The sequence below is a fragment of the Peromyscus eremicus genome, chromosome 1 (genome assembly GCF_949786415.1).
Source record: "Peromyscus eremicus chromosome 1, PerEre_H2_v1, whole genome shotgun sequence".
NCBI classification, from domain to species: domain Eukaryota; kingdom Metazoa; phylum Chordata; class Mammalia; order Rodentia; family Cricetidae; genus Peromyscus; species Peromyscus eremicus.
The window spans coordinates 5,255,649-5,281,287 of record NC_081416.1 but is presented as its reverse complement, the minus strand read 5'-3'; the positions used below and the strand labels follow the sequence as shown (position 1 = coordinate 5,281,287).

Below are 25,639 nucleotides of genomic sequence, written 5' to 3'. Positions count from 1 at the left end.
CTCCCTCAGGGTCCCTTCTGAGAGCAAGCTGAGCCAGGGCTGCCCTGGAGGATTTGTCCCTGTGCTCAGAAATGGGTCAGTGCTTGCTGACTTCTGCAGCGTTGGAGGCCATCCTAAAACATGGTTACCCCACGGCTCACAGTTTAGAAAGAGAGAGCAAGGGCGAACAAGCATTTTAACTTGATGGCCTCTCTGTGCAAGAGATAATGAACTCTGTCTCTTTGGGCGTCCTTGTCCTCAGGTGCCCCTTCCAGCCTTAGAAGGCTTGGGTCAACTGTGGAGGCGAATGGTAAAAACAGCCGGATCTCCACATAATTTCTGAAAGCTAGAGTTGGGGGAATCTTAAAAATGAAAATAATCTGATAATATGTGTCTGCTCAGCTGACAGGAGAGCCAGTAGGCAGGGGAGAAAATTTCGGCAGAGGAGATCCTTCCCTTCCTTTCATTTTTTATTGGGAATAGTAATTTGGGGATGAATACACTGAGTGAGATTAAGACGAGACAAAGGTTGAAGAATCCAGACCGATGTCGTACCCTAGACCTGCCTTCGGGTAATCACAAGCCCTCCATAAATGAACACTATATTGGTTTGCACCACCTGCCTAGAGTAGAACCACAGGCCATCATTTCTCAGATTTCTTTGCTCAAAAGAGTCAGCTGAGGGCCTTGTCTGGTGGCTGTTTGGATCCAGCCCCTCTAGGGTGTGGCCCGAGGCTGGGATTCCAGTCTGCCCCTGGTCTAGAGGAGCCAGACTACAGTCTAAAGCACATGCCCAACTCTTTCCTTTCCTCTAGAAGATGTGTTATAAAATGTTCTTTTCTTTCCAAATCCCCCATAAACTCGAATACCTTTCCCCTCTCAGCTCATAAAACACACACACACACACACACACACACACACACACACACTCCACCACCACCCCTTTTTTTTCTCTTTAAATCTAGCCATCCTTGAACAGCCACTGAAGATTTCACCTCATTGGTGATCTGGTTGCTGAACTTGGCATGTAGAAGACTGGGAGTATCTGTCACAGCTGTGTACTTGAAAGACCCAGGATGCCGCCGATATTTACTCTAAGAAAGACAAAAGATGGCTTGGTAAGGTAGAAAACAGTGAATGCTGTAAATCTTAATTAAAGCTCTCTGTGTGTGTGTGTGTGTGTGTGTGTGTGTGTGTGTGTGTGTGTCCATCCCTATGTGCACAGGCACGTGAATTCCAGAGGATAACTGGGGTATTGTTCCTCAGGAACACTATAAATATCTTCTTTTTGAGAAGATATTTCTCACTGGACTTGAGCTTTGCCGACCAGAGAGCCCCAGAATCCTCCTGCCTCTGCCTTTCCCCACACTGGAATTATAGGTGTATGCCACTATCACCAGTAAAGCCTCCTTTTGCCCAGCCCATCATTCCAGAGTCCAACTGGCCATCTCCCTCTTCGGGCGAACAGAACCAACTATGCTTACAGTCTGCTCCTGACAAGACTTGGTGTCCTTAGCATTAAGGATGCCCGAGGCCAACTGTGGTCCTTCAAACCCACACTCAAGAGAAAAACTGGATGTGGGGTTTCACATTTGTAATCCAGCACCAGGGAGGCAGAGACAGGCAGATCCCTGGGGCTCACTAGCCAGCCTGCTTAGACAGGGAGAGACCCTGCCTCAAAGAGCAAGGTGGATGATGGTTCCTGAGGAATACCATCTAGGCCCTGGGTACACACAAACGCACACACCCCTCACAAACACCCCACCTGCCTGCACCAGGACTCAGAAAGCCACTGGCAGAGCCCAGCCTCTCTGGGTTCTTTGAAGATACACACAGGACTCTGATGGGCATGGGCTGTGAAGAGCTTCGATGCAAAGACTGTTCTGGAAATGCTGAGCCCAGGGCCCCTGAGCTCCCACAGGGCACTGTCCACCCTTAGCTTGCAGATTGGGGCCAAACATCTATCCAAATATTCCCACTACTTCCAACCCTGTCGTTGAGTCCACCATGAGCATCAACCCATGTCACCTCTTGGGGTAAGTAAGGCTCCCCGTGCACTTAGAGAGCTTAGAATTCTGGGACTATTTTTTATTAAGAAATCACCAAGAACACAGCTGCCATTTCAAACACAGCTGTCAGAGAAACACTGGGTTTAAATCAGTGCCAATCCTTACAAAGCCAAACCGAGGCGTTCTGTGTAACCCCATGTGACTAATTTAGAAGCGGGGATCAGAAAGGACAGGTAACTAGGCTGAGGTCACAAAGCAAATGAGAGCTGACCTAGAATTTCAATCCCTTATTTGTTGGTTTCCAAAGCCTGCCTGCTTTCCATTGTACCATAGGGCTGCCCTTCGAAGGACGTAGAAAAAGTACATCTTACTAGCTCATGAACTAGTCTTATGTATTCATAGAGGAACTTACTTGATATTCTTGTGTGTGTGCACGTGTGTGTGTGTGTGTGTGCATGTGTATGTGTGCACATATGTGTGTGTGCATGTGTATGTGTGCACATATGTGTGTGTGTGCACATGTGTGTGTGTGTGTGTGTGTGTGCATGAAAGCCAGAGGTCAATGTTGGGTGTCTTCCTCTACCACCTTCCACTCCAGGTCTCTCCCTGAGCCTGGAGCTCACTGATTCAGCTAGACTTGTTAGCCAGTGAGTTCCAGGGATCCTCCTGCCTCCCTCCAGAGAACTGGGGTTACAGATACACAACATGGTGTCTGGCTATTTTGGTAAGTGTCGGGTATCAATACTTAGATCCTCACCACTTGCTCATTGAGCTTCATCTACTAAGCCATCTCGCAGTCCCCAGCAAGCTTTCTCAAATGGTCTGAATGGAAACTCCAGTAAGAATGAGTGCCTCGGGCAAGAGGTGACAGCTTAACCTCCAGCTGCCTGAGCAGGGGGACACAGATCCACTGGGGCATCTGCCATGGATCCCCACACTGCCATCACACGCTCTGGAGCCCCGTGTTACCTCGCTGATGAGCTCAGACGCTTTCTTTCTTCCTTCAATCTCCAGTGTGCCAGGAATAACACAGGGAATACCACGCATGAAGTTCAAGTCCGAACGGTACAGACTCTACAAGGAATACACAAACATCAGAAAAGCCAAACTCTGAACAAAGAAGCAGAGAAGTCAGGGTCTTGGGACGTTGTCTGAAAGCGCACATCCAGAACTCCAGGCAGCCATTGGTCTGTCTGGACAGATGTGGCGCCGCTCAACAACGGTGTACATGCTTCTCAGTAAAGGCTCATCTGGGGAAAATGCGGGTCAGAAGGAAATCATTCAGCTGTCACTTCTCTGTGAGTAGCTGTGACAGGGATGCCGGATGGGTTTTTGTTTTAACGTGGGCTATCAAATCATAAATGCTGGAGAGGATTGTGGCTAGAAAGTCAGGTGTCTTGGGGCAAATGTACAAATGGTTTAACTGATCTTTCAAACAAAAGCCAGCAGCAGCGGGCGGTATTAATTAATCATGGGTTAAGGAAGAACTAATGAATTAATCCAAAATAACTTGGCAAAGACTCATTCGGGTCCACACCTGCGTGAGAAAGCAAGGACCACCTGAGTGATTTGGAATGACAGTTTAAAGGGTCCCCAAATCTACTCCCCTCAGCCAGCAAAGCACCCCCTGGGTGTGCTGCCTTCCAGTTGTCACCACAGCACCAGACAGGGTAAGCATCAGGGCTCTGCATAAGTGACAAATGGCCTGAGATGAGTGTGGTAGTCCCCTCATCCCTACAGCTGCACTCAGGTTCCTGACAGCGCATGTCACTCAGCGGTCCAAGGGATGACTGACTCCGGATCTGAGCACTGCTTGCCTTGCACACACTGGTGAACCAAGACAGAGGTCTCGCTTTCCTCCACAGGTCTTGTTGCCTGCACATGCCTGGGAGAAGCAAACCCAGCAGGCTGGGAAGGAAGACAGGTACCAAGGATGCTGCTGTCTTTGGGTAGGACACGCCTCACTTCTTCAGGAACATGAGACTGTCTAACTTCCTGTGCCTCCTTGCTTTCCAGAGCAGGTATTGGGGGCTGGACATGCCACCAGAGGAGTGAAGATGCCTCACAAGGACCAAGACGACCCTGAGAGGCATTGCCAGGGCCTGACTGTCCAGCCCCGCTCTATGTGTTTCCCATGAAATAGCGAGGCAGGTTTCCACTCAGCCCGAGACCAGGGACAAAACTGGGAAATCCTGAAAACCCAAAATCCCATGTGGCATTTCCCTCCTTGTGTCCTGTACAGTTTTTCTGAACAGTAAGGACTGTTGATGCAGGGATATTATGAGGGTTAGATGAGGTCATTTCAACGCTTTGAATTCAGCAGAAATACTCAAGGAATGTGAGGATCTCACTTGAGCACTGTAATTAGTTGTGCGTTAGGACTGTGTGGAAGCTCTTGGGCTAAGAAGAGTTTAGGATTCCTGACCTCTGGAGGCTTCATGGAGTCAAAAGGAACTTGAGGGACCTGCCTTGTGATATGTGCTGCCAGGAGAAGGCCCTGATGGAGAGGCCCGGGCTCTTTACCTCACTCTGCAACTTGTGAGCTTTCTTGGCACAGCTCAGCCTCAGGTCTTCTGCCAAGGATGTGTGTTGGGGGAGCGGACGTCTGTAGTCCTGGTCGCTGGCCAGGGTCTGAGCCTTCTTGGCATGCACCAAGGTTACCATGTCCAGCGGCAGATGGAAGTGAGCCTTTGAGTGTTCAAAGGCTTTCTTATAAGTCACCTAGAGGGGCAGACAGATCGACAGCCACTATTTCAAAGCGACTACTTGCACAGGACCATCAGGGAGAGCGACTATGATGCTGCTGTCCCTTCAACCAGCGACGCGATGCAGGCCATGCTCCCTCCTTGCAGACATTGACCTAATAAGCATGCTTGTGTCTGGCTCCTGACTTTGAAACTCTTGGTCCCTGGAAGTCACTGGCCTGGGTTCAGGGGTTATGTCTCCCTTACCAGGGGAAAACACAGACAAGAGACATCTAATGCCAATGACTCCCTTGCTCTATTTCCTAGATCATCCCATTTTAGAGTGTCAAGAACGCTCCTGGGTAACCTGTGCTCCACCCAATGTATCTTTGCCCAGGATCTGCTGAAGTATCTCCTGTACCCCACCTGGCAAAGAGCTTCATTAAACATTACATGATGCCCTAGTCAATCTTAGAGCCGGCAGGAGTAGCCAGCTGTTTGAAAAGCCAGTTCTGAGGATAGATATTCATCCCTTAAGCCCAACATATATCCTGAAAGATGAGGGAGAAGCCCATTCCAGCCCCACCAGCTTGGGAAGGAACTGTGTGAAGTTAGAAGTCCTCTGAATTCAGGTCCCCATTGTCCTCTGATACTTCAACCCAACCACTTGGCCCAAACCCCTACTCTGGTGTCGTTGATTGTATCCTCACCCTTAGAACAAGGCCAAGGCCTCCATCTAATTCCATCCTCAGAGGTCAGCAACCCAAGACAGAAAGCTCAGTTGGAAAAAGGAGAGAGACAGAAAAATGGCAGAGAACAAATGAAGCTGGGGGATGGGAAAGAGGGAGAGGAAGGTGTGGAGAGAGAGAGAGAGAGAGAGAGAGAGAGAGAGAGAGAGAGAGAGAGAGAGAGAGCGAGCGAGCCGCACTGCCTGCATGCTGGAGCCTGCCTCTTTCTAGCTGACTCTGAGCAAGGGACTGAACCATTCCAACTTGACCTCCTTATCAATAAACCAGAATGAATGTAAAGTGGAGATCCTGGAGTTACAGTTTGGCAGCTGAATGAGATAACGCATAGGCTAGATCTCTGTAATACGTTGGGCATAGCTTTCACCCCTAACATTTGTCCCTCACACATGTGCAAGGAGGTTGTGTATACACATGTGTACCAGAGTCCACAGGATCACATTAACTGTCAGAGGGGAGTAGCAAACCAGGTGCCTACATTTATGTGAGCACAAATAAGAATGAAGAAGTGTATGTGCCCGCATGCATGCATGCGTGCGTGCGTGCGTGTGTGTGTGTGTGCCCGCATGCATGCGTGTGTGCGTGCGTGTGCCCGCATGCATGTGTGTGTGTGAGTGCGTGTGTGTGTGCCCGCATGCATGCGTGCGTGTGTGTGTGTGTGTGTGTGTGTGTGTGTGTGCATGCATGTGAGTATATCTGGGCAAGTACATACTCCATCTCCACATCTCCACTGTGAACCACTTCAACTGACTGTAGCCTCCAGGAATCCAGTCTACCTAATAATATGCAACCTAGAACTTCTTATATAAATCTTTTTCCATTTCTACACATTTGCAGGAATTCTCTCTGTAGACCACACATACACACACACACACACACACACACACACACACACACACACACACACATCTCTGCAGGCCAAACACATCCCATAGACCACCTAAATCCAAATCCAAGAATGCCCATCCCAGAAAAGAACTAGGAGCCACACAAATCCAACCTCATTTTATGGTGGAAGAAGCTGAGACCCAGGAGTGATTTCATAACTCTACACAGCAAATCAGCAACAGAAGCATCACCCACTTCCAAGAGGCTGGCAACCTGAGGCCTTGCCAGGAGCATCGTCAGGTGGGCCCCACAGCTCCCTCCATCTCCTCCCACTTACGCCACTCTGAAGCGAGGTCGCGTGTACTGCGTGTGCGAGGCTGAGGTCATCTTCCAAGCCCCGGGAGCCAAGCATCTGTCCTTTCATTCTCTCAAATGCTTCTTTGTATTTGTACTAAAGGGAAAGAGAGCGGGAGAGACCGACGGCTCAGGGACAAGGGACACAGAATGGAAGAGGTGGGTATTGGGCGAAAATGTTTTGTTCTTTTGACAGTAACTGGGTGAGTTAAAAGAAACCGCGCAGGAGTTGTCAAAAAGTCTATTCTTTCATATGCAAGACTCCCAATGACTAAAGGGCTCCTATTTGAAACGGAAAAGCGTGAGCACTTGGGCGGCCCAAGCTGGGAGAAGGTGCAGGCATTGTTAGCGGGCTCTTCACAGGCCAGCTTTATAAAAACTCTTGGTGGAGGGTGCATTTCATCTGCCCAGGTTCCATGTTTACAGTCAGGCATTTGGCTTTGTGCCCTAGGCTGGGGAAATTTTTGTGTAAGATGCACTCTCTCGCGCTGGTCATTATCGGGTTGCCCTAACACAGTCAGTTCGGACAGGAGAGGATATTATATCCACAGGCAAAAGAAGGCAAGAGTTAGAGGTAAAAGAACTGCAAACAGGTTTAGATTAGAGTTGTCACAGGATTTTGGATGCTCACATCACTTATTATTTCACCCGACGCCTTTGCTGCCTGGAACGGAAGGGCATCCAACCTCAGCTTGTATCCACCATCCCGAAGTCGGCTCCAGGATTCCTTATAGCGTGACTGGCAGGGAGACAAGAACAAATCTGATGGTCTCCTAAATTCTGGTTTTCTCCAACAGGAATCTAGTTTGCAGTGGGTCCCCGCCCCCCACAGCCCCATCTGGGGGTTAGATATCACTGTGGCTTAGAATGGATTATCCAAGAGTAAGCTCCCGCCTCCCACCCACCCTTGGCAGGTGAAGCCGTAGAGTGGGCTGGTGAAAAGCAAAGGTTTTGGAGTCTGATAGACCTAGATCTTATGGAGCAGCAAGCTCATTTGGTTATGAAGGCATAAGGGTGTGTTTGGACAGCTCACTATACAAGTTGGAGAACAGCCAAACGCCTCGACTGAAGACCAGGAAGGACAGGAGAAGGGTTCTTACAAAATCTACAGAGTGGGAAGAGTTTAAGTCCCCAAACATGTCCTTGGCACAGCCACCAGCTACACTGAGCTTTCCTGAGGTGCTTCTGCATTTCAGCTCCTATCTACAAAGGACCTGGCAGGAAGGTGGGCGCTTCTGTCTCTGTCTTCTCAGTGAGCTTGGGTCATGTACAGGACCAGCTACATCATTCACAGGGCCCAGTGCAAACACAAGTGTGGATTCTCTTGTTCAGAGAAGCCATAAATGTCAACATAGTGACAGTGCAGGGCATCATGCATGACCATGAGGGCACCCCACCCTCCTGTCTCTGAACCCAGTATCCTTCCAGAAGTTTCACCTCACTGATGTTCATGGCGTTCAGCTTGGCCAGCAGGACTTCAGGCAAGTCCACAGTCTGCGTGTAGTGGTGCTTTATGTTTTCTCCTTGCTCCCTATACAACCTCTGTGGGTCAAGAGAGGACTTTGCATTACACCCTGAGCCTCCCCCATGCAGCCAGCAGCCACGATGTATTCCAGGATACAGAGGGCCTGCAGCTGCTGAATCATCGTAGAGACCTGATCACGGCACCCTGCCTCCACCCAGATCTCTCACGGCTGGCACAGTGACACTCATGTCACTCTCTGCTCGACTTTCCAACTCAGAGCATGATGGATGGAAACTTTCCCGCCACCAACGTTACACTCTTAAGCACCGCTGAGACAAGCGTCAACTGGGGAAAATGAGGTCTGGCCACTCTTGACTCACATGGCTAGTCACCTCGAGCTATGCAATAGGGACTAGGGACCCAGAAGGTGCAACGACTATTCTGCGGGGGAGGCTTCCCAAGCCCACCTCTTTCTTCTTTCCTTCCCCACATCTAGGGTCCCTGACCTAATCAATATCCCTCCAGTAAGTTCAGGTTTCCTTTCCCAGAACTCGGAGTGAGCTTTGGGCAGCCTACGAGTTTGCTAGATGGCATACAGAGTTAGCATACCACCTAAGAAAATGTCTAAATCGTGTTTTTCCATCCCAACACCCATCAGACATGCCCAAGGTTCTACATATCACAGCAGCGCCCCCTAGAGTTGGTTAGGGTGAGGACACAGCAAGTGTTTTTCTTCTTCAAGAAATGCAATGAAATTCTAATGAGCAGGTAAACAGGAAATCAATTCCAAAAGCAAAGTACGGGACTCATGCCACCTCACAGCCTGAAGAGCACCCAGGCAGGCCCTTTTGGGGGTGCCTGTAGAAAGACACAACCTGAATTTCCTATAAAGCTGTAGAGGGAATTTTGAAAGTTGGATCCCCAAGGTTTGTAAATATTTTTGTGTGTCAGAAGTTGGATATTTTAAGATATTTCAAAGCCAAGTCTGTCTTACACACAGATCTGCAGACTTTGCTCAGTAATAGCAGCCAATTAACTCCTGTGTTTAGGGGAGTCTTTTTAAGACCTCAATGTTCCATTCAGTCACTAGTGAACTGAGCATGGGTCAAATCTTGGTTTCTTGAAATATGCAGAATACGGGAAGTAGCTTGAAGTCAGGCTAATATCCACAATCAGACTCAAATCATTTTTTTAAAAGCTTGGGAAAATGAGAACACAATGTCAATCCCTGCCCTCAGATCCCAAAGAGCCCCAAGCACGGCTTCCTCATTCCAATTAGACAGAATTTTACTCAAAGTTCTAACTCTGAAAACAACATTTGGAACAAAAGGAAAAGGGGAAAAAGGCCCCGTGGCCACAAATCTGCAAGCTATGCAAATGCAAGGAAGGAGGCATCGGGGGCAGTGGGGTGCAGAGCCCCACTTGGCACGCTGAGTCCAGGAACGCCCCATTTGCATCCTAATGAGGAAGCAACCCTGCCAAGGGGAGCTTCATAAAAGACAAGGGGACCCTTCATCCTCAGGACGACAGAAGGAGCAGGCCCGAGATCCCCTCCGCTTCAATCACACCGCTGAAAGAGAGCCCACTCTCGGAGTCATAATGTATATACATTATCACTTACATCCACTGCTTGGGTATAACTAATCCTGGCCTGGACCATCTCCGGAGTGTCTTTAATACTGGTAAACTTCAAAGCATCTGGATGCTGACGGTACTTCTTCTGTTGAGCAGGAAAAGATCAAAGCCGTGAATTTTGTGCTGCTCTTTCATGCCATTTGAAAGAGAAAATCACAGGTTGCTTGAGATTAGAGTGAATTTGTGAACATAATTATTATTCGGCTTCCTCCATCTTTATATCCTAGGTACCTTCAGGTTAATATTTGTTTCAATTTAAGAATAACCTCATGTCAATTAACATTAAAGTATTTCTACCCAGTGCAAAGACAACATCTCAAAATTAGATTATACCAGTAAAATACTGTAGGGTACACACTTCCAAAGTCATTCTTTCTAGAGGCTTCAAATGCTGTGTTGCAGTTGTTTACATATCTTAGTTTGGCAAGAAAGTGCCTTTCCCGCTACATTTATTGATTGAAGCTTTCTGTTTCCTTCCCCAAAGGACTTGGCAGGCATTATCACAGCCCAAACCGCATTTAACATGCAGGGTGTAGCCACTTTAGACCAAGGTTCCTTTAACATGAGTGGTAATTCTCAAAGATATTACAATAAGGAAAAGGATACCGTCATCATCATCGAAAAGAGCTGTCAGAGCATTTGGAAAACATGGAAGATATGTATTAAACAACACACAAAGCAACAGAAAACGTAAATGCTGGCAAAAATCTAGATGGCTCATTTTGGAGAACTTTGGATAACACAATTAAGTTCATTCTCTTTTCTTTTAATCAATTTTTCAGAGCTTGAAATATTATAACTTTAATGATATAGTGGGGTTTATTTTTCCCCAAATCATGTTATTTTCTAGACACCTGCCCATTTGTCTGCTTGGCTTTGTACATGATGCTCTATGTTGCACACGGTTAACTCTGGTCAGCCACCTGTGTTCTGCAAATGACGTCTCACTGTAACACAGTCACATGCATTCACTGACATATTGTCTATAATCATCTTCAGCTAGTTGTGACGGAAACTATACAATCCGCAAAGTTGGGGCTTCACAGAATAGTTTTAATGACTCCTGCTCCACACCACAGGGGTGCATGTGCCTCTGTGTGTGTGTGTGTGTGTGTGTGTGTATGTCTTTGTCTATGTGTGAATACATGTATACATGTATGTGTGTAAATGCATGTATACATGTGTATGCATGTGTGAATTCATTTACACATGTGTAAATGCATGCATGTGCATATATACATGAGTGCATGTATACATGTATATATACGTGTGTGTATGAGTGAATGCATGTGTACATGTGAGTGAATGCATGTATACATGTGTATATGTATGTGTGAGCATGTCCATACGCATTTGTGGCTCTTTCCACAGTGTCTGGTATTCTCTCTGAAAGTTAATCAGCCCAATTTGACAGGAACCTAGAAACATCAAATAGTTGGGGAAAGTTGTTAAAAAATATCTCGCCTAATACATAGTTTGAAGACTGGTCTGAAGAAAGATGTTAAGAAAACAAACAAATTTCTTGAGAAAGTTTGTAAAATGGGGAAAGTGGTGTGGCAAAGTTCTATCACCGTGGGGCAAATGATTCCCTCTGCAGTTCTTTGGTGCCAGACTTAGACGCAGAAAGGAACCATCTGGAAGTTTAAACTGCACATGGAGCAGTCTGTAGGGAATGAAGATCCTCCTTTATGAAAGGGCTCGATGCTGTGGGACAGTTAATCCTCGAACCTAGGTGTTTGCTCCCATAGTTTTTCATGTTCGAGCTCCGGAGAGGCCCTTTCTCTAACTAAACACAGGGCAACATTGACCATGCTGAGGTCTCAGGTTCTTTGAGTCTTAAGTGTTGAGTAAGGTCTCTGAAAATTGGGTCAGTGGGAACAAGGCAAGTTTTGCAGTTTCCTCTAACATGTAAGGTGACTAGAATACAATTCCTCGGGAGACTCCCAACACTGGGCAAGGGCGTTGTGAAGCCAACATGGCTGCCAGTCTGCATTGACTATGTATCAATAAGAATCTCTCTTTAAACATCATCCCAGGAGCCTCACGGTCAAAACTAAAGTCTTCCAGGGTTATGCACACTAAGAGGGCTCGTTCCTAGCCAGAAAGTTCCAGAAAGACCAGTCTACCTAAAGCCCATGAAATGCTCACTTGCTTCCGGACACAGCCCTTCCCAACAGGCATAGTGAGGGGCAATTGGAGAGTTTGATGGCGCTGGTCCTCTGACCAGCTGGAGCCTCCAGCCACAGCTCTGAGAGGTGCTCTGTGCAGCAGCAATTCTGCCCCCCAGAGGGCATCTGCCAATGTCTGCAGCCTCTCAGGTCGCCACCACTGGCAGAGAGTGATTCTGACATCTAGAGGCCAGAGAGATGCTCCTGAGCATCCTCTAAGATGGAGCATACCATCAGAAAGACAACTTGTCAACAGCATGCATCAAGGCAGACCCTTGCCCTGCCCTCACAGTCTTTACAGCTGCCACTCAGTGCGGCTGCCCAGAGACGCGGGTGGAAGGCTCTTCTCATAAACAGAACTTCCTTGAGGACACTGACAAGCGTGAGAAGGGACACGTCCCTCCCACAAGAAAGAACCAGCTATGTACTGTGTCGGACAGCGTGGTGAATATTCACAACCGTTTTCACTGTGGCAACAGAGGGGAAGCGTGTGTGGTTATGAAAGGGATGCCCGGTGCCACCGACATGTCTTTTCATCACCTCTCCGGTGCCGCCGCGTTAAAGAGGTAAGGGGTGGGCAGCAGTTGAGCTCTGTTTGGTTGTCATTATTACACATAATATCACTTGTCACCCACTTTGTTTTCGCTGGGACTCCATGGCCCCTACTGGTGTGTGTTTGGTACGTGGCTTCTCTCTAATTACCAGCCCTCGTCCGGGTTTGGAGGCCTTTCATGTGGCTCTGCCTTTTGAGTGGAAATTATTTTAATTTTATACAGAAACGCCGCACGCCTAATGCAGCCAAGCCCCATCACACACACTGTCAGGAAATCTCACCTCGCTAATGAGTTCTCCTGCCTTCTTCGCCTGCTCCACATTTAATGACCCGGTGGCGACCCAGCCTGTGCCTTTCATCCACTTCACATCTGCCCTGTATTGGTTCTGACAAAGGAGAAAGAGAGAGAGAAAGGCAGGCCACTGTCACTGCGCAGACGTTTAAAGGGCTGTTAACAGTTCCCAATGTGCCCTCGGTGCCAGCTGAGTCAAATTAAATGTCACTTTGTCTTACCTGTTTCTGAAGAGCCGTGGGTGAGGCCCCCAAATCTACAAAGCAGTCCCCCCTTTAATCAGAGGTCTCCCTGTAGATGGTGGCTTTGGGCCCTACCCAACACTACTTGGGGCACACGGAAGGTGCTTAGTCAACCTGGGCCCTCATTAGGGACGCATGTCTCCCCTCCAGACAAAAGCATCCTCCCCGTCTGCTGTACCAGTTTTCCTGTTTAGAACGGCACGCAAGGGAGAAGACAGTGGCTGCCTAAACAGAACCCAAGTAGGAGAGAGAGACTCTCATAAAACCTGGGTCTTCCCACGGGGCCAACTCCTTCCTCCCGTCCCCATGGGGCATGGAGGAGAGTTCTCATCTCTTCACTAGCTAGGAATGAGTAGTTTTAATGAAATTATTTAAACGGAAACTTTTCTCTAAAACCATCCTATCATCTCTCTCTGTCTCTGTCTCTGTCTCTCCCTCTCTCTCTCTCTCTCTCTCTCACACACACACACACACACACACAGAGAGAGAGAGAGAGAGAGAGAGAGAGAGAGAGAGAGAGAGAGAGAGAGAGACCTGTGTGTAACAGCAGCCTGGCTATAGCTGACCCACTCACACATATTTTTTTCCAAGAATCACCCAAATCCAGAGAGAAAGCAGAACCAGGCAAGGGGTACAAGGAGGGAAGGCGAGGGACTGTTGAAGATCCATCCGCAAGCTGGTCATTCAAAGAATGGGAACCATTAGAGCTGGGATGAGATGTCAGTGACACTCTCATAGTTGACCATATGTGGGGATGACACCAATGTATTCAACTCCAGCATCAAAGAGAAACCTAAAACATATGTCAATCAGAATTCCAAAAAAAGGAGCTCTGTCTCTCTGGCTATAGGTACACAACTTCAAGTCAGCATAGGATGAGCAGTTAACCAGGAGGAAGTAAGAGCATTTCCCCTGAGGGTTCCATAAATATTTACCCCAGAAGCATGAATTGTTACCCCAAAGGATCTGGTGAAACAGAGATTTCAAAAGCAACAACAACAAAACCCAGTATAGACATGAGCACGCGTGCGCGCATGCACACACACACACACACACACACACACACTGTATGCATACACACACACACTGCAGGCACACACTGTAAACACACACTGTACAAACACACACGCACACACACATGCACACACACACTGCACACACACGCGTGCACATGAGTGCGTGTATACACAGGCTCAGAACTTACATCACTCTGCAGGCCATAGGCCTTCTTGGCCCACTCCACCTTCATGTCTGTGGGCAGAGCTGTGAAGTAGTGTGACGCTGTCCTGTAGCCTACGTCTGTGGCTAAGTGCTGTGCCTGGCGGGCATGGGCAAGGTGGAGCATGTCGAGGGAGGCATGATACTGAGACTTGGCATCCTCAAAGCCCTTCTTGTACTCCAGCTCACTCTGTAGCTTAGACATCTGCAGAAAGTGGCTCATCCGTGAGTCTCCCTGTGCACTCTGTGCTCCGATGAGTTTCCCTCTGGACCGTTCGTAATCCTCCTTGTACTTCACCTAAATGTAAACCACACAGCAGGAACATGGGTCAGTCTCCTCCAGATGCCGGGAGGCTTCTAACCGTGGGCATGAGGGTTAACACAAAGCCATCTGATAGAGTCCTATTCAACAACTGATACACTTCCTCTAATCAAACCGATAAATGAAATATCACACTGATGCTAACTGCCACAACAGGCTGACACCACATGTCTGTGAGACCTCCTCTCTTCTCTCTCTGCTTGAGGCTTCATGCTCCTGATTTCTTCTTAATTTTTTGTACTTTTTAAGACTTACTTATTTTTATTTTATGTTTATGGCTGTTTTGCCTGGATAGACATTTATGCATCACAAGCATGCAGAGCTCCCAGAGGCCAGAAGAAGGCATCTGGTCCTCAGAAACCAGAATTACAGATAGTTGTGAGCAGCCATATGGATATAGGAATTGAATCCAGGTCCTCTGGAAGAGCAGCAAGTGCTCTTAACTGCAAAGCCATGTCCCCAGCCCTGTTTTAAAATCACCTCTGTGTGTGTGTGTGTGTGTGTGTGTGTGTGTGTGTGTGTGATGCTTTGGTTTATTTTTTATTTTTCTAAACTTTATTATAAAAATAACTTGCAATTAAGTAAAAATGCCACACACCGAAACATCCAGATCCAAAGCCTATACAGCACAATGTACTCCTATGCAGTTAAAACAGGCATTTGGAATAGAAGCTGTGGAGCTTTGTATTAAACTCTACGTTTTCAGTACCAAATATATTTTATTCATATATCCATCGCTGAAACAAACAAACAAATCCACAGAAGAATTAAAACTAGAAAAACAATTAGCTTTGTATCTTATTTCATAATTCTTGTCTATGACCTTCACTCAGTCCATTTTTGTATTCTTTTTTAAGGTTTAGTGTGAGTATGTATATGCCTGTGTGTGTGTGTGTGTGTGTGTGTGTGTGTGTGTGTGTGTGTGTGTGTGTGTGTGTGACTGAGGACTCACCTCACTGGCCAGGTCTCTCCTAGCTTTGGCCATCAGGAATGTCAAGGAGTCGAGTCTCAGCTCAAACCCTTTTGCCTTCTGCCTTTCCCAGCTGCTCTTGTACAGTGTCTGGGGAGATGCAGGAAAGCAGTGGTTATTCTAGTGAGACAGTTCCTCTAGACTCTGTGAAAACCTTTCTAAAAAGCACCAGTAATGGCATCCTTCCCTAGCCTGAGAACCCGCTGGCCTTTGTCCTGCCTGCAGGCCTTTAGCACATAGCACTTCCATCGGAAGAAGTAAGGATTAAACCTCAGAAAGCTTCACAAACACAAGTTTCACAAACATCTCAGATGCAGCAACATTCCACAGCACAGCATTGGAAGGTCTGTTCTCTGGGTCTAGGACTCAGCCACAGGCTCAGCAGGACTCTCTCCTGCACTGCCTGCCTCCAGCCTCCAGCCCCTGGGGCCTTTCTCTGTCCCTCCCATGTCAAACCCCTGCCTCCAGATTTTAAGGTCCTTCTTCTGGAAGGCCTGTCTTCCTTTCAGGAAGGGAATCAGTTCAGCCTCTGCCCCTCCTTCTGTTTCTCCTTCCTGCCTAGTCCCAAGTCAGGACTACAGGGACTTGGGAACATTGTGTATAGAGAGCCAAGAATAGGCACAGAAGGACAGGAGGATCAACCACGGACACTGTCACATCAGGGAGCCATGACCGTGCACACTTCTGAAGAACATCATGCATACACACTTGTTGAAGTCTCACGGTCACCCTGCAAGCAAGGCTGGGATTAGCCTCACTTCACTAATGGATGTCCAAGAGTAAAGATTTGGTCTACGGTTACACACCGGTAAGTGGTGACACTAAGGACCAAGGTTTGCAGTCAACAGCTGGGTGTCCCTCTGCCACCGCTCGATTCCAGCTCTCAGAATAACCACTCTCCCACCCACCAGGACCTATGCAGTAACTTAGGACCCCTGCCAGCCATTGCTAGGACGGTCATTTTCCTCTTCCCCAAAGCGTTGTTCAGGAACCAGATCTGCTGGAATGGCCAGATACACTATAGCTGAACCAGACGCTACCAATGTGGCTGGTAGTTTGATGACCAGGTGACTATAGAGACACAGGAGAGCACAGCCCATGTCTGCCCACTCCTCCTGTGGTACCTCACTGAGTTGAGCAGCGTTGGCCCGGGCTTGCAGGAAGAAAGGCTCATCTTTGCTGATGGTGTACTGATGGACAGACTGCTCATTGCCGGCTTTGTAAGCTACCTGATGAGAGAGCAGGGTTGGGGAGGAGAAATGTGGGTCACCCACCACAACTGGAGCCACTTAGACGGAATCAAGGACATTGAGGTAAATACAGTAAGTCAGGCACAGACAAAGACCACATGATGTCACTTGTCTATGGAGACTGAAAAAGTTGATCTCACAAAAGTAGCAAATAAAGGCAAGAAAGGGGACAGGGGTTAGGAAGAATAGAGAGGGGTGCATGATGGGTACAAAAATACAACTGTTGGGAGGTAGTTCCATTATATAGCACATATATGTACACACATATGTAGACCACCCATGGTCCACAGCAATTAATTTTACACTCTTAAGAGAAATACCAAGAACATGAAAGGTTCCCAGCCCACAGAAATCACACAGAGATGCTAATTACCCTGATGTGATCACTATACATTGCATTTGTGTATCAGATTATAATATTGTACCTCATAACTAAATAGAAATAGTGTAAGTCAGTTAAAGGAAATGCGTGCTTATACCTTAATTCTAGCACTAGGGAAGCTGAAACAGGGGATTGCTAAGGGTTCGAGGCCAGCCTGGGCTGTAGAGTAAGATCCCCATCTCAAAAAACAAAATCATATAGAAAACCAAATGCATAAAACCAGGACAGACATTAAGAGACAACACAGGAAAAAAATGTTTAGGGGCAGAGACCAACGTAAACATCCTCCAGGTTTTCTGTTTCCACATCTTATCCTAGAATCACCATTGGCCTCCCAAATCTATTACCATCTACATTCCCCTGTGAACATCAAAGATTACACCCCTACCCAGAGGACTCCAAAGTAGGCTGGGCAGGAAGCACATTCTCTCTCCATGATCAACCTTCCTGTGCTGGGAGGAACTGACCCCAGGAAGTGGGCAGTGACCAGGCCAGCTTCTCCGTGGAAATAGACCTCAATTCCTCTCCTCCTTTCCCCTTCCCTCAAGCTGTGTTTGTAAGCAATGGCTTCCCCTGCCTCTGACAGCCCTTCTGGTGTGTGTGGGGTGGGGGGGTTGAGGGGTGTAGCATCTGCTGGGCCCGTGGGAAGGAAGGGCTAGGAAGACCAGACCGTGGCTATCAGTGGAGTGGCTCTGGACTGGACAGCAGTCTGCACACCATACAAATGGCACCTCGAGCGGTGACTCCCTCATTTGAACTCAACTGACACACAGCCAAAAGCAAATCCTCCCCCAACATAATTCTCTGTTAATCCAGAATTACAGTCTTGGATAACGGACAGAATAAAGAGAAACAAGAAAGGAGGCATTAAGAAATACAGGCAGCAGAAGAGGTCGCATATCAGTCTATCTTGGTGACTGTCAGAGAAGCAGGGTGTGTGTAACGGGAGGCTAGTGACTAATCTGCAGATGTAGGCCTGCGGCACGCCAGGTCCAGCCTCCCGAGGGAGGTGACCCCTGAGCCACGCCTGTGCTGCCACCTGCTGTTGCCCCCAGAGACCCCAGGCCCATGACACAGCAAACTGGTGGCATCCAGAGGGCAACCCGGGACTCACCCCACTCTGCAGCTCCTGACTCTTCTTAGCATGCTCCATCTGGGAGCTGTCAGCCACACTGGTGAACTTCAGCTCATCAACCCTCTGCCGGTAGTTTTTCTAGTTCCAAAGAAAAAATACCCCATAGCGTTAGGACAGGGTTACCCCCTTCCATGATATACACATGCACACACACTTTTGTACTTTTTATGACTTGAGCATTTCCTTGGGGGGAGAGGCGTTCTTGCAGGTCCTAAAACAGAGCCTCACAGCCTATTATGGTGAGGTTGTCTTTTCTCGTGTGTGTGTGTGTGTGTGTGTGTGTGTGTGTGTGTGTGTGTGTGTATCTATACAAGAGTGTACATATATGTGTGAGTGTATATGCATGTAGAGGTCAGAGGTCAATCTTGGGTGTCTTCCTCCATCTCTCTCCACCATACCCTTTGAGGCAGGGTCTCTCACTGAACCTGGAGCTTTCCTACACTACACTGGCAGGCCAGGAAGCCTCGGGTCTCCTCCTGCCTCTGCTTCACATGAGTCTGCTTTTGTTGTGGTGACGGATGAGAACTTTGGTGCATCTCAGAAAACCCTGCATTGCACTGTGTATAGTGGGGTGTTTCCATCTCCCAAATCAAGGTCTGTCATTAGAGGGGGAAGTGGAGCAAACGTGGTTAAAACTATACAGGCAGGTTCAAATCTCACCTCCACCCTTTTCCAGTTCCCTCACTTGGCATACCACTTAACAGACCCAAGACCCTCTTCCTCCAGCGGCACAGTGATAAAGGAAGCTCTGTCACCCTGAGGTGGAGCAGATGCTTCAACGCCATCCTTTCCATGTGACCCAAGCGCATGGCATACAAGGCTGGGGCCTCTCCAGGACAACTGCCCATGGTGTCCCCATGACTATCCGAGGAACTAATGAAAGAGGAGCATCAAAGCCACAGGTGAAAGGTCAGAGGTCATATGTCATTCTGTCTCTCTGAGGTCTGTCTTTGTTCCACAGCCAGTAACTAATTGGCAAACTTTCAAATGTGCTAATTCTGTCTCCCCACAGGGACTTCTTGTCTTTCCTGAGGATTGTTTCCTCTGCCTTTTCCACTGGAGTTGCCAAACAGATGAGAAAGGCAGCCTCTGTGGATGGCTTGCTGGAGCAACAGTGTAGGGAGCTCACAAGCTGGCACCCCAGAACTTCTAGTGCCATTAGCAGAAGCAGCATTTTGAGCACCAAACAGTGATGGGAATATTGGACACCTCAAATTCCCTTCTTTTATGAGGAAAACACAGATGTAAGAGAAGGCTTACTACAAGCATTAGACTCTAGTTCAGAAGAAATCATATACCACCACCACCACCCAACTCAGGCGAGATGCTTAATCTTCATTTCAACCTGCTGGGATGTAGAATTGGAATGTAGCATAGATAGCCTCTGGGTGTGCTATTAAGGTTATTTCTAGATGGGTCCAACTGGAGTGGGAAGGTACACCCTGAGTATAGATGGCATCATCCCAGGAACTAAGGATCCAGACATCATCATCATCATCATCATCATCATCATCATCATCATCAGAATAATAAAAGAACTGAGTATCAGCATCCATCTCTGTGCTTCTGACTGTGGGTGTCATGTGATCAGCTGCCTCCTGCCCCAGCCACCATGTCTTCCCCACCATGACAGACTGGAGCATCAAACCCTAAGCCAAAATAAACCCTTCTTGTCTTAAAAATAATTCTGGAGACAATATTCCAAGAGACTGTTGACTTTCCTCCCTAGTTCCTATGTTGGATGGGAAAGCTCACTTGCCATGTAATTGAGGGAAGTCACATGACTCTTCAGTCTCTGGAAATTCCGAGTCACCATAGTGCAGGCCCCAGTGAAATCCTAAGTATTTACTTTGGAGCTAAAAGTTCATTCTACTATTCTAGCACACCAAAAAACAGTAAAAGAGATTAAAAAAAAAAAACAACTGCCTCTCAAAAGTTTAAAACGCAGTAGCCAACACAGGAAGTGAGATAGTCACCCATATCTCTGAGGCTGAAAGGACAACTTCCTGGACCCTCCTCACACTGCACCCTGATCCAAGATGGTGTCCTTCTTGTTTTACCTAGATCTCAGTAGGTCTCCAAGGAGGGAGGTATTAGAGCCTCAGGTGATGTTCTGTTCTTTTCCTGCTGTTTTCCTATCTACATATTTTAAGATCAAATATATCTTTGAGAGTAAATAAGGTAGAAAAATGAGAATAAATAACAAAGCATGTGTTTGGGGATGAGATATTACCAAGGAGTCACTGAGTCACATGAAAAGTACTGAGTACTGAGGTCTAAGTAGCTCTGCTTGGGAGTGGAAAAAGTGACATAAGCTTATTTCCCCTGTATAAGATGGGACGATAGGAAAGATAACAGGGTCACTGCAGCATCATAGAGGACAGTAGTGACCAATTCATTGCACCATGAACAACACACTCAAAGTGATCAATCAGCCTCACCAGGGACTGAATTATTACGTCTATAAACAGTGGCTTTTTTTTAAATCTCTGCAATGTGCCGACTCAGCCCTCCTGGCCCAGAAGCAAGAATCCCCTTGAAGATCCCAAACAAAGTTCCTGGCATAGTCACACTTCCACATGAAACGTCCTTCCAAAGTCCCTCTCTGCTTGCTGCCAAAGCATCTCCCCAAGTCATAAACAAATGCACAGGCTTAGACCACGTGCCTGGACATATCTCTACTCAGCCTTCTCATTTTCACATGAGAAGAGGGTCCATAGGTGTAGTGATTCCGCCCAAGTCTCCAGAGAGTGTGGCAGACATCTACTACAAATGCCAGACTCTGAGTCCCATGTTATTTCTGTCAGAAAGGTTGATTTCTTGGGATGAGAAGGTTTTTTTTTTTCAGATTTCAGGGGACTTTTCTCCCCATTGGTTGGTTTGCGGGGGATATTTGTATATAATGAGATATTTTGGGGATAAGACTCCAATTTAGACTCATTTATATTGCATATATACCTCATGATAGCTATAACCTCAAGGCAATTTCATGCAATATTTTCAATAATTTAAGGTATGATACAAAATGTCATGATGTGACTTTGTGATTTTCTGTTCAAATTGTTGGGAATTTTGGAGCATTTTGAGTTTTTCAGGTTTTCAATTGCTCTATCTGTATACTATGCTACCCTTTCTACACTAAATTCTCTGGATAAGACTACTTGTAGGGTGGTGGTAGTGCACACCTTTAATCCCAGCACTCAGGAGGCAGAGGCAGTCAGACCTCTGAGTTCGATGCCAGCCTGATCTACAGAGCCAATTCCAGGACAGCCAGGGCTACACAGAGAAACCTTGTCTCTAAAAACCATTTTAAAAAGACTGCTTCTTAAAATAAATTGATAAGCTTCTTAAAAATACCTCCCCAGAGCTGGGCATGGTGACACAATTCTGTAATTCCAGCACCCAGGAAGCAGAAACAGGAGGATTTGGAGTTCAGGGCCTGCTTGAGCTATATAGGAAGATCTTGTGTCAAGAAAACAAAAATCAAAACCAAAACAAAAAGCTTCCTACAGGAAGTTTAAGAGGGTGGGGAGTTGGTTCAGGGGACATTTCAGGTATAGACATGAAGATGTGTCTTCCCTTTGATTCACATTCGGAATAAAGCCCTGGAGGTTCAAGAGGGCACTGGAGGGAAGAAGCACTCTGTGACTCAGGAGTTGAGAATCATTTGGAGCCCAGGGACAGACACTCAAGTTACCTCACTGACGAGCTGTCCAGCCTTCTTGGCCTGTTCTAGGTTGAGACTCCCCTCGGTCAGCCACCCGACCCCTTTCATCCATGCCAGGTCAGCTTTGTACTGCAGCTGCAAGAGAAATGTCACCAAGCTCTCATGTGACACACACACACACAGGGACATGACCAAGTTGATGGAAAAGTCAGGGAAATCCAAATTTGTCTTCCCAGAAAACTGCATCCCCATTTATCCTCAGCAGGTCTTTCTTTGGGAGGTAAAACCACTGGGTCCCCCTTGTGATTGAGCTGGGCAGATTCTACCTTAGTGTTGAAACACTTTGGACTGACTGAAAGTAGTGTCTCATATCATTGGACCAATATTTCCAACATGTTTCTCCTTGGCTCATGTCGTTTCCAGTACATCTTGACTTTCCCACGTGCTCCGAGCCTGCCCCATCCTGAGTCTCTACTATCCTGACTGGCTCTTTCTCTCATCTTCTTCCCTGGACCTGGGGCAGCTCTAGTTCCTCCTAGTTCTCTGCATTATACAATGGACTCATGAACAGGTTCAAATCACTCTGAGAGTGCATCTAATGGCAAGCTTCATGGGTGCAAGGAGCCAGCGGCTGGCTGGCGCTCACCTCGCTCTGGAGCCCGTAGGCTTTCTTGGCCCACTGAGTCTTCATGTCTTCGGGCAGCACAGTATATTCATGCAGTTTCTTCCTATAGTCAAGGTCGCTGGCGAGAGCTTGGGCCTTTTTAGCATGCCTGAGATTTACCATGTCCATGGGCAGGTGAAAGTGGGTCTTACTTTCTTCAAACCCTTTCTTATATTCAACCTTGAATGCAACAAGACAAGGCTCATAGTTTAAAGGCTGTTCTTGCAGGAGTTATATGAAAGTGTGGGAGAGCCTCTCAGGCTCTCAGAAACTCGGCATTCTGGGTGAGGCCACCTGTCTGTGGGAAAGGTGGCCCCAAGTCAGTGTCACCAAGGTCATACTGGTGTTGTTTCCTACTCTCTTGCCTCTAGGACTGTCTTTTACCCAACTTTGTCCCGTGCATGGCTATTGCAGGAGAGGACACCATCTATGCTTTCTGCAGAGGTGATCAGAGGCAAACAACAAAGTATGGGCTACAGAGCCAGACAAGCCTAACTCAAACCTAAGCAGCCCTTTGCCAGCCAGGCAGCCTCTGGAAAGTTAAATCACCTCCCTGAGGGCTCACTTTCCTTGAGGAAACCGTTGTGATGAATATTAATATAGAGGCAAAAATGTGCTTAGAATAGGGACCATCACATGTAAAGAGTACACATTCATGATGAGAACACAACGATGGTGGTGGTGGTGGTGGTGGTGGTGGTGGTGGTGGTGGTGGTGGTAAGGATGATGGATGGCAACAGTGGTAGCCATGGAAGCCATGATGGTGACTGATGGTGATGGGGATGGTGGTCACGATGTCAGTCACGGTAGTGGTGATGGTGATGATGACTGTGGTGGTGGTGACGGTAGGAGCGGTGATGGTTGTGGTGGTGGTGGTGGCCGTGATGGTGGTGACACTGGTTATACGGTGAGGAGAGAGTGTAATCAGCAGGAGGAGTACAATGCAGGGGATAAGAGCTCTGGGGTCTAACTCTACTCTTCTACAGTCACTATCACTGACTACCACATGGCTTTGGGTTACAACTACTCAAATATAACAACTTGTTGTCCGTTTAAGCCAAAGCTCAGTTCTAACTCTTACTGTCTCTTTGTGCATGTGACCATGAACTTCCCAAGACCTCTCCTATAATGTGTCTAAGTGGGTGACTTGGATGCCAGCTCCCACACTTTACTCAATCCATGGTCTCTCTTTTTTGTTTGTTTTGGTTTTGTTTTTGTTGAGACAGGGTTTCTCTGTGTAACAGCCCTAGCTCTCCTAGAACTACCTCTGGAACTGGCCTCTGCCTCCCGAGTGCTGGGATTAAAAGTGTGTGCCACCACCTCCTGGCACTCCGTGATCTCTTAAGGGCCTGTCGGGTAATTATGCTTGGCTGTTGAGCAGAGTTGCACAGCTTCATCCTCTTGGGAAGGATAAAGCAGGAACACAGGGCTCACGTGTCCACTGTGCATGCTTTGCCTGGGTAGAAGATGTGACTGAAAACCACAGGTGTCTCTTTCAGTAGCACTCTCCTTTCCAGTGGCTCTGCGACCAGCCTACCATGGTCTTTTGTAGGTGACACTCGCCAATATCAATCTCCAATTATTTACACGCAACAATATTCAAGTTGGTTGGAGCCTTGGATGCTCCATCTGCCTGGCAAATATTTTGAACACTCTCTGCCGTGACAATGAACTATAAGCTTACTGTTTAACCCCTGCTATGCTTAGATATGATTCACCCCCACTGAAAGTTATACTGAGGTTTAATTCCTCAACAGTAGGCGGTGGTAGTGGGGGTGGTAGGGCCAGGCAGAAGTGTTTGTTTCTTGGGGCAGAGTCCTCATGAACACACTATTTCAGCCTCTTGGACTGGATTCCTTATCATGAAAACAGGCTGTTATTAATATAAAGCAAGGCCCACCTTGTGCTCACTCTACTCTCTCTTTTACATACATCCATTCCTCTTTACATTTTTTTCATCCTGTGCAAAACAAGACCCATACTAGATGCAGCTGCACATCCTTGTACTTTCCAGCCTTCAGAATTAAGTGGGAAAACAAAGCTCTTCCTTCACAAAGTGCCATCTCTAGCATTCTGCCTTAACAGCAGAATGATGGACTAAGACACTCTCCCATCTGAGCTAAGTTCTGTGAGGGGGGAACTTGCAAACTGTTCATTCTCATAGCTCCAGAGTCTTGTGCAGCATTTTACCCACAGTAACTGCTCGGCAAATATCTGTGGCATAAACAGATGTGTTTGAGCACCCATATTCCTTGATCAGTGGATGCTGTCATCCTCGGGCCATACACCTCATGCACTTTTAAAGAACACTATGCTTTGGCAACATAAAGGAAGTGAATAAGTTCCTCATATAAGCCCAGAAAGAAAAGCATTGCAGGTGCAAGTCCACACAAAGGCAAGAGTCGCCCAGGAGCACAACCATCAGTTTGGAGCTGAGGGTGGGGGAGGGGGGAGTTTACCTCGCTGCTCATCTTGGCCACCTGCAGAGAGTGCAGAAGCTTGGAGTCGGTGGTTCCCAGGGCTCTGCCTTTTGTTTTTTCATATTCTTCTTTGTATTTAATCTTGAGAGGAAGAAGAAAGTCTAGTATGAACAAGAGAGAAACTGCCATAGAAGGGACTCTGACTGTAACGAGTTCCAAGAGGACAATTCTGGGGGGATAAGCCCCCATCTTTCTCAAGAAAAAGATTAAAGTGTTGTGATGTTTACAACGTTAACAGTCATTATTTTTCCAGCAGGCGGCTGGCATCGCATTGGAATCATTCCTTCCACATGTCTGAGTTAACGAGAAGAACTTACATTGCTAGCAAGCTCCCCCGAGGCTTTGGCGGCCAACAGAGACATGGCGTCCAGCTTCATTTCAAACCCTCTCCCCTTGGTCTTCTGCCAGCCTTCTTTGTACTTCACCTGGCGAATAAAAACACAGGTGAGTGGGAGTTGCCGCCCACTGGTCTGCCAGAAGTTCAGAGGAGTTTTCTGTAAAGCAAACTTGGTTTCCTGTAAAGCAAACTTGGTTTCCTCCGTTGTTGGCAGGTGCGAGAGCCTGGCTGGTATTGTCAAGACTGTCACAGTAATCAT

At 47.4% G+C, this 25,639-nt stretch overlaps 1 protein-coding gene across 1 annotated transcript in view; it reads right to left on the bottom strand.

Annotated features, from left to right (window-relative positions):
* The window catches only part of Nrap (nebulin related anchoring protein), a 71,398-nt gene that overhangs the window by 17,061 nt on the left and 28,698 nt on the right, over positions 1–25,639 (bottom strand). The window contains 16 exon segments of the mRNA XM_059245869.1: positions 975–1,073; positions 2,958–3,062; positions 4,512–4,709; positions 6,584–6,697; positions 7,232–7,339; positions 8,038–8,142; positions 9,687–9,785; positions 12,703–12,807; positions 14,160–14,471; positions 15,448–15,555; positions 16,590–16,694; positions 18,212–18,310; positions 21,930–22,034; positions 22,546–22,743; positions 25,023–25,124; positions 25,361–25,468. Coding sequence (XP_059101852.1) covers positions 975–1,073; positions 2,958–3,062; positions 4,512–4,709; positions 6,584–6,697; positions 7,232–7,339; positions 8,038–8,142; positions 9,687–9,785; positions 12,703–12,807; positions 14,160–14,471; positions 15,448–15,555; positions 16,590–16,694; positions 18,212–18,310; positions 21,930–22,034; positions 22,546–22,743; positions 25,023–25,124; positions 25,361–25,468 — 2,070 coding nt within the window.